Below are 14,089 nucleotides of genomic sequence, written 5' to 3'. Positions count from 1 at the left end.
TCAATGAGGATGCAGCTGAATCCCAGGTTGTGGAGCTCAGGTTTGATAGTCCTCTAATGCCGTCCCACAATTCCCCAGGGCTGTATTTTATCGCTTTCTATCTACACTACTTGCTGATCTTAAACACAAAAAAGAAGCTCACAAGAAGTGGAAGATTGGACCAGGGAGGAGAAAAAAAATATTGCTCAGGCATGCAGGAGTGAAATCAGGAAGGCCAAATAACACTTGGAGTTGCAGCTAGCAAGAGATGTTAAGAGTAACAAGAAGGGTTTCTTCAGGTATGGTTGCAACAAGAAGAAAGTCAAGGAAAGTGTGGACCCCTTACTGAATGAGGGAGGCAACCTAGTGACAGAGGATGTGGAAAAAGCTAATGTACTCAGTGCTTTTTTTGCCTCTGTCTTCCTGAACAAGGTCAGCTCCCAGAGTACTGCACTGGGCAGCACAGCGTGGGGAGGAGGTGACCAGCCCTCAGTGGAGAAAGAAGTGGTTTGGGACTATTTAGAAAAGCTGGATGAGCACAAGTCCATAGGGCCGGATGCGCTGCATCCAAGAGTACTAAAGGAGTTGGCGGATGTGATTCAAGAGCTATTGGCCATTATCTTTGAAAACTCATAGCAATCGGGGGAAGTCTCGGACGACTGGAAAAAGGTTAATGTAGTGCCCATCTTTAAAAAAGGGAAGAAGGAGGATCTGGGGAACTACAGGCCAATCAGCCTCACCTCAGTCCCTGGAAAAATCATGGAGCAGGTCCTCAAGGAATCAGTTCTGAAGCACTTAGAGGAGAAGAAAGTGATCAGGAACAGTCAGCATGGATTCACTAAGGGCAAGTCATGCCTGACTAATCTAATTGCCTTCTATGACGAGACAACTGGCTCTGTGGATGAGGGGAAAGCAGTGGACGTGTTATTCCTTGACTTTAGAAAAGCTTTTGACACTGTCTCCCACAGTATTCTTGCCAGCAAGTTAAAGAAGTATGGGATGGATGAATGGACGATAAGGTGGATAGAAAGCTGGCTAGATCGTTGGGCTCAACGGGTAGTGATCAATGGCTCCGTGTCTAGTTGGCAGCCGGTATCAAGTGGAGTACCCCAAGGGTCGGTCCTGGGGCCGGTTTTGTTCAATATCTTCATTAATGATCTGGAGGATGGTGTGGATTGCACCCTCAGCAAGTTTGCAGATGACACTAAATTGGGAGGAGAGGTAGATACGCTGGAGGGTAGGGATAGGATACAGAGGGCCCTAGACAAATGAGAGGATTGGGCCAAAAGAAATCTGATGAGGTTCAACAAGGACAAGTGCAGAATCCTGCACTTAGGACGGAAGAATCCCATGCACTGCTACAGACTAGGGACCAAATGCCTAGGTAGCAGTTCTACAGAAAAGGACCTAGGGGTTACAGTGGACGAGAAGCTGGATATGAGTCAACAGTCTGTCCCTGTTGCCAAGAAGACCAGTGGCATTTTGGACTGTATAAGTAGGGGCATTGCCAGCAGATGGAGGGACTTGATTGTTCCCCTCTATTCAACATTGCTGAGGCCTCATCTGGAGTACTGTGTCCAGTTTTGGGCCCCACACTACAAGCAGGATGTGAAAAAATTGGAAAGCGTCCAGCGGAGGGCAACAAAAATGATTAGGGGACTGGAACACATGACTTCTGAGGAGAGGCTGAGGGAACTGGGATTGTTTAGTCTGCGGAAGAGAAGAATGAGGGGGCATTTGATAGCTGCTTTCAACTACCTGAAAGGGGGCTCCAAAGAGGATGGATCTAGACTGTTCTCAGTGGTAGCAGATGACAGAACAAGGAGTAATGGTCTCAAGTTGAAGTGTGGGAGATTTAGGATGAATATTAGGAAAAACTTTTTCACTAGGAGGGTGAAGCACTGGAATGCGTTACCTTGGGAGGTGGTGGAATCTCCTTCCCTTGAAGTTTTTATGGTTGGGCTTGACAAAGCCCTGGCTGGGATGATTTAGTTGGGGATTGGTCCTGCTTTGAGCAGGGGGTTGGACTAGATGACCTCCTGAGGTCCCTTCCAACACTGATATTCTATGATTCTATACTAACTTCCCATTTGCCTCTACTGGATTATACCCAGTCAGCATTTAACCCCTCGTTCATCCAGCCTGCTCCACCTCTGCCCTGCTCAGGTCAGTCGAACAGCTTGAGAAGATGTTGTCCCGGCACGTCCTAGCTGGTCAAAGCATCAGGGTTCTCGTTGCTCTGTGGTGTGAGCACGGCAAAGAACGTGATTTTGGGAAGTGCACCTGAAACCAGCATCTGTGCGAGAGCATCTCCAAGAGGCTGGCAGAGGCGGAGATCCAGCCGATGGCTTTCCAACGTTGGGAGTGAATCTAAAACCTTAAGGGTGCCTATCACAAGGCAAAGGATGCAAGCAAAAGTCTGGCAGTAGCCTATCTACCTGCCCTTACTCCAAGGAGATTAACTGGGTGTTCACCACCACCCTGAGTATGGATCCCCCCCTTCTTGCATGATAGGCTTTTTGAGCTGGGACAGTGTGAGTTCAAGACTGGTGCAGAGGGGATGAGGATAGCACCACAGGGTTCTCTGGTGGCAGAGGTGCAGGAATAGAGCCAGGACCTGAACTAGACCCTGGAACAGTCTCTGTGGCCAGCTGGGCTGTGGAATGTCCTAGGTTCATGTTCTGAGGATCTGTTTGGGCCCAGAGAATGTGCTGGAGAGGAAACACCAATGGAGCCAGAGCTGCAGTTGGGAAGTGGCCACTGCTGCTAACTTTGTTACAATGGGGGGAAATTGCAGCATAAGTGGGAGAGATTTCTGGGTTACAAGCAATAAAACTATTGTTATGGAGGATATTTATGTGCTATAGGGTGGCCTTAGCTTCAGCTGTGGGTTGAATCCATGTCAGATCCCTGGCCCACCTCCTCCAACCTCCCCATGATGTATGATCCAAGTGCGGGGGTGAAGGGAATTTAAATGTGCAACTCTTGATTTGTTCTAGCAACTGTTGCATTGATGGTGGGAGGGAATCTGATCGGGGAGTACCAGACTAACAGTGCTACCCCTCTGATAATTTGTATATAATCAGGGTGCTAAGAGCCATTGAACCAAACTGTAAAGCCTGCATATAATGGAAACCACTTCAGGCCAGATGGTGCAGCAGCATCCCTAGTTCCAGCACTTATGACCACTCCGGTAGCTTACTAGCCCTCTCCATTCATTGATTTGCTGTTCAGTCAGTAGGGGGCAAAATGTCATCGTCTTAATAAATGGCTGTCTATCACAGGCCTGGAAAAGTTGCTTTCTCTTCCAACCAGGGATCTTCAGCAGACCAACATCCTCCAAAGGTTGTCGCTGTCTGTGATAGTGTTAAAACCAATATTGCTAACAGCCCCATGGTCTGCGTGTCCTGACCCCTGTATCGAGCCCCAGAAATGGTAGCAAGCATATAGAACATTCAAGGAGGGAGTTGATGGGAATGGCTTTCTAAAGATGATTAACCAGAAATGAAGGAGGAATTGGATATTTGACTTAATACTATAAGTATCTGGAGGATGTAGTCAATGACATGCTATGCTGTACCTATAAAAGTTAGCTTTTATTACACCCTTTCTAAATCTATACCTGCCATACTTAAAAATATCAGTTGTATGTGATGGTCTTGTATCTAGCTCAGAGGAAATGAGCATCTACTTGTGCTTTCAGATGATTAAGATTAAGAAGGCAACTGTGTGTGTGCATGTGTGGAGGGGGGGGTGTACACTTTTGAAAGTCTGTGGCTCAGAATACAGAGTGAGGTTTTTGCACAGCCTGTCTATGGCTTTCTAACACTGTGTAATCCCAGTAGGCACAGTAATAGGTACCCATGTCATTGTCGGTTAGTCTGTATACCCTTAGGGTACAGGTGGACTTTTCAGTTGTCTTCTCAACCCTAAACTTGTTCTTGTCAAAACTTGATTTCTCAGCTTCTGTCTTAAAGTAGAGTATCCACTCCGGAGCTTCTCCAGGTCTTTGTTGATACCAGTGTATAACAGCATTCCCGAAGTTCTGAATGCCAGAAGCCTCACAGTCTATACGTGCACTTTTACCTTTTCCCCTGGTAACGGACAACTGAGCTTGTCTCAGATGTATTTGTGCACATCCGTCTAGAAAGAGGACAAGAAAAGAAAACCAGAAAATTAACATGAATCTGGAGCATGGTAAGTTGTGACTCAGTAATGTACAACTGTGTAGAAAAAGGATAACAAAGAAACTTACAAGACAAAATCGAAGCCAGAATAACAACCTGAAATAGTAACATTTTACAGGTTTTGCTCGGTCCTGCATCTGTGAGAAATGTGACTGCTGGGATGGACAGAGTGGTGCCTTTGGGGACAGGAAGTGACTCATTTAGTTAACACGGGGTGAGGATTTGCCGGCTGCATATGCTAATTTAAGATAAGTAGAGTTATGGCTGAAACTCATGCAAAGTTACTTTTATCAAAGAGGATTATCTGGCATAAAGCAAACTCTTCCGCTATCATTAGACCAGTGTAGATTGCATCATGGAAGTACGGGTAATGAAGGATTGGTCTTTGAATTATTTATATTACAGTGTTTTCCAGAAGCCTCTGTCCGGATGGTGTCCCCATTGTGTGAGGTACTACACATAGCAATATATAGAGTGACGGTCCCAAAGATCTTCAGTCTAAAAGTGTATTTGCACCAGCAGAGAATTTTTGGTACTTCATATTTAAATATACCATATCCCCCTGCCCTCCCCAACCAGAGTAGTTATTTGCCAGCAGATTTCTTGTAGGAGTTGCAGCAGGAGTGGGTTTTGAGGGGGATTTGAAGGAGAAGAGGCTAGTGGTTTAGGGATTTGTGTGGGTGGTGGGGGGCATTCCACACAAGTGCTGGAAGAAAGCACCAAGATGTTTGTGGGCCGGGATGCAAACTTTGCTCGTTTGTTTCTACAGTGCCCTGTGCAGTGTGGACCAGATCTGTGATTGGGGTTCCTAGCTGTGACTGTAACTAATAAAAAGATGAAGGGACTGGCAGAGTCATGTTGATGTCACAGTGAAGACTAATTTTCTCGGGGGTTATTTTCTTTCCCTGTTGAAGATGGGAGGTGCTGCCCTGAGGGTTGTGCTGTTGCCGGTACAGCACTCAGAACCCTTCTGAAGATATTAAGCACTTCCCAGGATCCTGCTCTCGCTGAGTTTCCCAGATGTGAAGTAGTGGAATATCGCTTCTTACTTCAGTGTGAGACTATCCCTCTGCTCTATAAATGGAGTAATCTACAGTGGCTATTATATCTGTGTGCTAATGCCCTCTACTGATATAGGATGGATCTGCAATTGTACATTTGCAGTCAATTTTGTCCTACTTCTGAAAAAGGGCCAACTCTACACTGATGTTTTTGTCAAATCAATTTACGAGTAACCTCATGTTTTCTTAAACACTTCTTTGTTTCCTTGTGATGAGAGCTAATCCGATCCATGATGTCTTTTCTATATTGTAGCTCCATTAGTGTTCTTGTATCTTTCTAGCATCATTCAATAAGCGATGCTTCCACGTCTGCCCTTCTTTCAAGTGTCATCTGCAATCACACGCTTTCCCCAGGGGTTCTGGAGAACCTGACTCCATTTATCCCCATTGCTCTAGTAACCCTCCTTAGACTATAAAATCCCTGGGGCAGGGACTCTTATTCTGTAAAGTTCCCTGAACGTTCATGCGAAGATTGAAATTCTACAGCATAATATCAGTTCAAGCAGAGTGTGGCCTACTGTCACACCGTGTGTTTTCTGCTGAACTGACTTCAGAGACTAAAGATAGGCTCGTCCTTCAGAAGAGAACTCTGTGGTTTTTATAAAGTGAACAATAAGCTCTTTGTGGTTCAGGGCTACTTAAACAGCAGAAAAGCAACCAAAGTAAACTTACTCCTGTTTCCATCGGAGTAATATCAAAATGTAAAGTGGCCAGGCTGGTTTGCAGTGCCATTAGGTGACTTGTGGTCTGATCCAAAGCCCATTGAGGTCAAGGGAAAGACACTTAGGGCTTGACCCAGTGGCCACTGAGATCCACAACTGGAATCTCTAGACACTAAAATGAGGCTCTGTACCTGGTGAGGAAACTATGCAGGATGAGCCCCAGTTACTGGGGAGTTATGAGGAGGTACATTATTGCACCTGCACACTGGGTCCAACGCTCCTGTTTTACTTTCACTTGTTTCCTGTTTCAGCAGATGAATGACGTCTGGATTGGGAGACTGCAGTGTCAGGCAGTTATGGGGTGAGAGCCTGGCCCCATTTCCTTCTCTAGAGCCAGATTTTTCACCCCAAGTGTTCTGCTCCTCTTAAGTGATGACAAATCTCCACCTACTCAGCCCATGATAACCCCCACAGACAACTACTGAGTGTCGGCTTCACCTAATATTCAGTGGGAAGATTTTTGTTTTGTGTTTTTTTTTTTTTACAGGGCAAGGGGCAGCTAAACACACAACTCCCATTGACTTGTAATGAGATTGGGTGCCTAACTCCCCTTTGTGCCCGAGGTGACCTCCTGTTCTGCTAGACCTGACCCGGTCTTAGTGATTTATGTGGAAAATATGCACTAAATCAGCAGCTGCTGTTCATATCTAGTTGCAGAAGCCAATGAAGAGTTTCTGCAGCTGGCTCAGGAATTTTAAGAGAGGTGACAGTGGCCTCATAGACGCAAAAGGCTGTGGCTCAGAATGCAGAGTGGGTTTTTGTACAGGCTGTCTAATGTTTTCTAACGCTGTGCGATCCCAATAGGCACAATAGTAAGTAGCAATGTCACTGGAGGTTATTTTGTTTATAGTCAGGGTACAGGTAGACTGGTCAATCTTCTTTTCAGCATTAAACTTTCCTTTATCCGAGACTCTGTCAAATTCAGACTGTGTTGAGATGAACAGAATCCGTTCTGGAGCTGCACCGGGTCTCTGTCTATACCAGTGTATAGGAGCTTTGCCAAAATCCTCAGATAGAGAAACATGACAGTCAATTCGTAAGGTTTTATTTCCTTCCCTAGTGATGGACAGCTGAGGTTGGGTCAGACGCACCTGCGAGGAGCCATCTATGGACAAACAAAGAGAAAATATAAAAATAAAACTGAAATAATGTGAAGACTCTCTCCAGCAGCTGCTGTCATGTACCAATGTATGCGGAGAGCAGTGTGAATAGGGTGACCAGATTTCCTGATTTTTATAGGGACAGTCCTTATATTCAGGGCTTTGTCTTATATAGGTGCTTTAACCCCTCCCCCGTCCCAATTTTTCACACTTGCTATCTTGTCACCCAAAGTGCAAGCAACACACTTACAGGAGCAAACCGTAGCCAGAACAAAAGTCTTTAACAGCAACATTCTTGCTGCCCTTGTTGGAACTCCAGCCAAGGAATGTAAATGACGGTCTTGAATGGAGAGAGACATGTAGATGGGGAGAGGAAGTGACTCATTTAGATAACCTCCAGTTAAGTGGTACTAGCTGTAGAAGATTTATTGCAAGGTGAGGTAGAATTACTGCTGCTCAGTATGACAACTTTGACCTTGGGCGAGTGTCAACCCTAGCACTGGTGTCAAATAGATTCCTTGGGTGTGTTTCAGGATCAGTGTTCATGATTATTATTACTGTCGTTTATTACTTATATTACTGTAGCAACCTGAGATACTGTGCTGGATCCGAGCCCCAGAGTGAAAACAAAGAGGCAAAGTCCTGCCTCACACTGCTGACAGCCTGAAAAAAGGAGTGACCTCTCCAGCTTGTAGGAAAGGAAAACGTCAAAACCCCTTTATTTTTTCTACATATATTTTTTTTTTTTACCATGTCATTGTTTATGCAGAAATACACTGGTTTTTGTTTTCTCCTCGCTCACCCCTAAAGCTCATTGTGTGTTAGCAGATTTCTTATACATCCTGTGGAATAGAAATCTTGCAGAGGAGAAGGTAGCGATGTTGCATATGAGACGAGGGCCCTGTTCCATGAGTATGTGACAGTATGGAAGAAAGCACGAATGAATTTGTTGGAAAATTTAATAGGCAGGTGATGGACAAGACGGGGAAGAGAAGAGCTGATGACCGTGCAGTTAAAACTGTAATTGTCTTTCTGTCATTCACTTATCACTTGCCCAGGGAAGCTGCTGAGCCTTTCCTGATGGAGAGAATGAGTCAGTGCCCTCGGATCGCATGGATACCAGTGGAAGATGATGGTGTTCACAATGTTTCTGGGGACACTGAGCATCTGGCAGAATTCAGCTGTAGCATATTTTTCAGTCTTGAATTCTTCAGGTTTTCTCCTACTTAATTGTGGTACTTGGTCATTTTACATCTCACTACTCGTAACAGTGCTAATACATCTGTGTGCTAGTGCCCTTGACTGAAATAGGATGGCCTTGTTCATGGACACTTAGTTTCATCCTAGCTCTGTAAAAGGGCCAATTTATACCTGAAGGCGTCGTGTACAATTAATTTACAAGCAACTTCTTTCTCTTTTTTAATATTCGTTTTTATTGTCTTGCAGTGAGGACTAATCCACTGCAGAGAACTCTACTTGAAGTAGAGAAGGACTCTGTTCAGCTCTCATTTAAAGGGCCACCAAGAAGTTGATGTTCTGGATATTTCAAGAGCCATTTTTGTAAACAGACAATTCATGCTGTTTTATTCTGTGTTTAATAGAGAAATGATCCCCCACAAAGGAATTTGTTTATCTGTATAGGGCCTATGTGAAATTTCTGTCAAAATGCACTCATCCTGTGGGCCTTCAAAACCTAATTCCTCTTCATGGTGTGTGTGTGTGTGTGTGTGTGTGTGTGTGTGTGTGTGTGTGTGTGTGTGTGTGTGTGTGTGTGAGTGTGAGTGTGTGAGTGCTTGACTGTATGGCAGAAGGTAGAAAAGAAGTAACCAGATTTTTTTTTTTTAAAGGGGATGTCACATCACTGCAGTCCTTGTTTTCCTTCCTTCATTATCCATCCAAGCATTTATCCACAAACCCTAAACGGAGAGGAGTACTAGAGGAATCAGCTCCCTGGGGCAGGGACTTTGATCATTTATTTGCTCGTAAGGTGCATTCATGTGTATGGCTAGAAATAAAAGATACACTCTCTGAAGCAGATATTTCTATTACATCTCATCGAACAAACTGGTATCGTAGACTAAATATGAAACCAGTCTTTAGATCTGACCTTTGTGGTTTTATGAGCAGGCATCTGCTGGACTAACAAGCTCTTCACTGGTAAATGCTAATTAGAAAGAGGAAAAAGATTCAAGCTATTTCCTCTAGCAGTGTTGCAACATATTTTACATTAGCAGTCTAGTTTCCAGTGCACTTGAGTAACTAACTGCACAAAGATTACTGGAATATATAGGCAGTATTAAAATGAGTTTATGGACCAGGTGATAGACTAACTAACCCTCCATAATGTCAGTAACCAGGAGATTTTTCATTAGATCTGCATATTGGATTGAACACCCTGGACTGACTCTCCTGTCCTTCCTGTTTCAAGGAATGTCCAATCTTGACCTAATTCAATTGTCGTGCCAGCTCCCTTATGCAAACTGGTAACTGTATCAAACCTTAGTCACTCCCCGAGAGAGCAACTAAAAATGTTGCTGCCCTGACTATTTAGCTGCCCTGTGCAACTACTTGGTCTTGTTGTTTGGCAGAGACAGGTGGGATCTTACTGTTTGCAAAACTTGTGCCAGCAATAGTTGTGTTGCTTTTATCTCTTGTTGCAGAACCCAGTAAGGTGTTTCTGCGTCTGCTTCCATCATGAGAAGCAGGATGAGGAGGTCACTGTGGTTTCTTGCATTCGAAAGGCTGTTGTTGAGAATACAAAGTAGGTTTTTGTACAGAATGTGAATGGTTTTTTGATGCTGTGTGATCCCAAGCGGCACAGTAATAGGTAGCCGCATCACTCTTGCTTATTTTGTTTACTGTCAGGGTGCAGGTCGACTTGGAGAGCTGCTTCTCTGCCTCAAACTTTCCCTTCTCAGAATCCTGGTCAAAGATGGGTTTTCCTGATGAAAGATAGAGAATCCGTTCCAGAGCTGCATCAGGTCTCTGTCGATACCAGTGTATATAAGCAGTACTAAGGGTTATGCCAGAAACATGACAGTCAATTCGTGCAGTTCTATCTTCTGCTTTGGTGATGGATAGTTGAGATTGTACCAGTACTTGGGCCTCTCCATCTGCAAAGAAAAGAGACAAATGCCATTTAATCTGAAATTGAATGAACATGGAGGATCTCCAATCATTGCTCAGTAAGGTGCCTGCATGGAGAAGCCTAGAGTGTAAAAAGCAACTTACAAGACCAAACTACTGAAGCAACAAGATAAACTTGCAATAGTAACATTCTCACTAAGTTATGATGAGCCTGCTACTGAGAAAGAAAGGAATATGAATTCTGATCTCAGAAAAAGGGAGGGATCACTTGAGTAGAGGAAGTGCCTGGTGAGCTATTTCAAGGCAATACAGATTTGCATTTGCCTTATATAAAAGTTCGATATATGAACATCTCCTAACCTTCCCTCATGCTATCTAGCAACTCTTCTGACTGCTGCCTTGTTTAGAACTTTTGAAAAAGAGTATCAGATTTTTATAACAATGGGATTACAAGTACTGAGGTTCTCTGCCCCCCCAACCCCCTTTTTTAAACTTAAACATCAGCAGATTTGATTACGGAATAATGCTCTCAGCATGAAAAAGGCAACTAATCTAACTTTTTCAAGCAGTGATGAAAATTAGATCACTAAGTGTTGATGCCAAGTCCATTGAAGTCAATGGGAAGCTCTTCAATTGATTTCAATGATCTTTGGAATAAGCCCCAATTCCTAGGGAGAATTTACTTGGGGATTTTTCATCTTGTCTTAACTTAGAATCCCCTCAAGTTTACAGATCTGATAGAATTGTTGTCAAGGAAAACAAATCAGTAATCTCTTAAATAAACACATTGTCCTTGCACTTTAATTTGACTTTTGCCTCATCCAAACTCAGAGATGCTTCAATGATTAACTCTTTGTTTTCACCTACATCAGTAGATTCCCGTTGTTTCATAAGGGGTTTCATATGCTGTTTGTGAATTCTGTTGCTATATACACCCTGTCTGTGAGTTTCCCTTTGGGTATCGGTTGTCGTCTATTCCACCCTAATCCACAAGAGTATGTAACTTTTATTGGGTGACCTTCATCTCTGTGCAGAGAGCCAGAACAAGGTCCTTACACTGTTTTAACCTCACTTAAATCCTATTTTGAGGGTTATAGTGAGAAGTAAGTGCAGTATAAACCTTGTCCTTGCCCCTCTACAAAGGGCTGAATCTGTAACATTGTGAATATACTTTGCATGCTATCCAAAGAAACATAGCAACAAATATACCATATTTCAAAAACATAGTTATTAAGTATACTGATGGAGTGCTACCAGCACTGTCCCTGGTGCTTTTTTTTCAATCAACACAAACTTCTTAACTTTCTTTGAACAGACCTAGCGGGGGAAAGGGAATTAGGGTCAGATCCTTAAAGGTATTTAGGAGCCTGAACTTGGTCACCTGGAGAAACTTGGTCTGAATTCCAAGGATTTAAAAATCATAGTCTGTACCCAGGCAGCCATTTTCCTAATCATGAGACCAGGAATGATCTCACAAAGAGGGCTGTACTGGACGAGGATGAGAGTGGACGTTTAAATGAGACTGAAAGCCTCCCTGTGGAAGCCTCCCTGTGGAATTCTTGAGGGTGCTGAGAATTGTCTGAGCCCTGCCTTGTTAATTAAGGGCTAACTTACCACTGACTTATGGGGATGCACAAGGGAGAGGAAGGTTTTGAGTAAGTTGACTCACATTAATAGTCTCATTGACTGAAGTGGGTTTATTCAGGAGAGATGGTTGTTTTCAAAATTGACTCCTCAGGTAGTCTGATAATGCCTCATCTTCCTCTGGCTCTGTTATATTGAAACAAGAAAATTCAATTAGAGTAATTAATTTGCTGTGCACTTATTTTCATACACATTTATACTCTGTTAAATGGCCCTTGTGATAGAAATCTACAGGGTTCTCCAATTTTATTTTTACCATTTAGTTTCTATAGAAACATGCATTCTAGGATGGAAACGTTGTAATGACTGCAGTAAATATACAATATTCCTGATCAAACAATCTTGCCTCTGAAGAATCAACATCAGCCCTCTTCTTGACATCTGGAGAGAGCCCCTTTACAGAACTGCAAAAGGGTGAGTGAAAGTCTCCAGGGAGTGTGTTGTGGATGTCTGGGGCCCTGATCCAAAGCTCATTGAAGTGGCTGGGAGTTCTTCCACTGACTTCACTGAACTCTGGATGAAACTTGAAAAGGCCTATCCTATCCTGCAAGGTGCTGAGCACCTTCATCTCCCATTACAGGCAACAGGAACTCACAAGGCCAGGGCCTTATGGCTCTAAATCCTACCAACAGTAAAATGAAAATCCCATTCCTAATACTAAAATGTGGGAAAAGATTCTTCTGAGTGTAGTTGGATTTGTTTGTAAACAACAACAACAAAAACACAAAAAACCTCATTGCAATAATGGTGAAGCAATTGGAATCCAAACCTGCTAGATGTTTAAACGCAATTTGTTGGTTCTTGTCTTGATGAAGCAGCTGAAAAGCGACACATCCTGTTTTGTTAAAAGGATGTTTGTGGTATGGTGAGGGAGGGAGCAGGGGAAATTTGCTGTATGAACTTTTTATTCTCAAGACATCTCGTAGCTTCACAAAATAAGCTGTTAATGGTTCAATATTAATTCAGTTAAAAATTTTGTGTCACTGTATCATTTTCTGCCTTCACCATTTGCTCCATGTTACAGAAAGCAGCACTTTCTGAAAATGGTACCCTTGAGAAATCTCAGCTGCTAATGCCCAGGTCCATGTTCCAGATCTTGCTACAGCCCTCTGAAAATTCTGGAGTTTTTTTGTTTTTTTTGAGGAACACAGTGGGATAACTTTGCATTGAGGACTGGGTCATAACTTTAAAAATATACATAATAATTGCCAGTACAATGATTAAGGGACTAGAAGGAAAAGAGTCTCTCAACTCAAGTATAAAATCTTATTATGACTTGATTGAATTCCGTACATAAGTCTGAGAACTACTAAAAATAAACTGCACACTTTGCTCATACAGAGCTTATTCTATAAAGCACTAAATAATGATGGAAGTGCTGTGGTCTCTCAGCTCTCATTAGTGCCTACAGATGATGATGAGAGTACCCACTACCTTTTGGAAATAGCTCAGTATCTTGCAGGATGGAGCACCTTTCCTCTGGAGATTTCAAAATACTTTAATCAATTAATCAATCTTTAATGCAGGAAAAAAGAAATGCCAAACATCTTCCTTACTGATTCAGAGGATGGCGTGAAGAATAGACTTACAAAACTTGCATATGATTAAAAACTGGGTTGAGTTGCAGACACCAGTGAGGACTGAGAAAATATGAAAAGCTTTCAGAATATCAGGAAAACTTATTGACATTGAGATCAATCAGGCATGGAATCATCTCTCAAAGGAGGAGATGGAAGCCCCATTTTGGAGACCTTTAAAACTAGACTAGACAAAACACGAGAAAATACTTCTGTAGGGAATAGTTCTGCCTTGGCAGGAAGATGGACTGGATGCTGTAATAGGTCTCTTCCATTTCAAACCTCTCTGATTTTATGAACCTTAAATACATGTAAAGAATTCTTTGGAAATAAATATGTAAGTACTACACTTCTGTAAATGTCCCATGTTCATGATTTGTTGTGAACCAAATCGTTTCCTTAACATACGTGCCAAGAACTTGAATGGATATTAATCTATATTGGATAGCCTGAACAGTGTCTGTAAGTGACATGCATATGTATTACTCTCTAAATTGTATGTGAGTGAGTACCATATATAATCCATTGATATTAACAGGAGCCCCACATGTCCATCAACAATACAATAGCCAGTTTCCTTTGCTTATTTGTAATGAAGATGAAAAGTTCTCAGTCAAAGCTGATTGATGGTGAAATGAGCTATCGGAGGACATAAGTGTGAGCCAAAAACCTATCCATTCTCAGGAGCGGCTGGAATTCCTGGAACCTAGGATAAGGTATTCCATTTCCACT

At 42.8% G+C, this 14,089-nt stretch overlaps 1 protein-coding gene and 1 long non-coding RNA gene across 9 annotated transcripts in view; one reads left to right on the top strand and one right to left on the bottom strand.

Moving 5' to 3' along the window:
- Positions 1 to 13,732, top strand: part of LOC119565368 — a 29,536-nt gene extending 15,804 nt beyond the window's left edge. Inside the window, exons 1-5 of one of the 8 annotated variants that reach the window (XR_006288856.1) lie at positions 3,956 to 4,176; positions 6,201 to 6,250; positions 8,496 to 8,802; positions 8,840 to 12,194; positions 12,805 to 13,700. This is a non-coding gene — a long non-coding RNA (uncharacterized LOC119565368). Of the gene's footprint in view, positions 1 to 3,765; positions 4,177 to 4,683; positions 4,699 to 4,886; positions 8,803 to 8,839; positions 12,195 to 12,804 lie in introns of those variants that run through there. The other 7 variants (XR_006288857.1, XR_006288851.1, XR_005223951.2 and 4 more) reach the window with 7 other exon arrangements.
- On the bottom strand, positions 3,749 to 4,364 carry LOC114018342 (T cell receptor gamma variable 9). Its single transcript, XM_027817712.3, has 2 exons — positions 4,235 to 4,364; positions 3,749 to 4,122 (listed from the first exon to the last, which is right to left on the bottom strand). The coding sequence occupies exons 1-2, from the start codon at positions 4,275 to 4,277 to the stop codon at positions 3,758 to 3,760; spliced, it is 408 nt and encodes a 135-aa protein (XP_027673513.2). The 5' UTR covers positions 4,278 to 4,364; the 3' UTR covers positions 3,749 to 3,757.
- Positions 13,733 to 14,089: the final 357 nt, after the last annotated feature.

This window comes from Chelonia mydas, chromosome 2 (genome assembly GCF_015237465.2).
Source record: "Chelonia mydas isolate rCheMyd1 chromosome 2, rCheMyd1.pri.v2, whole genome shotgun sequence".
NCBI classification, from domain to species: domain Eukaryota; kingdom Metazoa; phylum Chordata; order Testudines; family Cheloniidae; genus Chelonia; species Chelonia mydas.
Note: the sequence above shows the minus strand (reverse complement) of the source record. Positions and strands in the feature narration are given on the sequence as shown.

Bases quoted from the DNA above. Each gene is read 5' to 3' on its own strand.
- LOC114018342 (XM_027817712.3), bottom strand. From the start codon at position 4,277: ATGTTACTATTTCAGGTTGTTATTCTGGCTTCGATTTTGTCTT. The intron at 4,123-4,234 runs GTAAGTTTCTTT...TCCTCTTTCTAG, and splicing joins TCTGGCTTCGATTTTGTCTT to ACGGATGTGCACAAATACAT.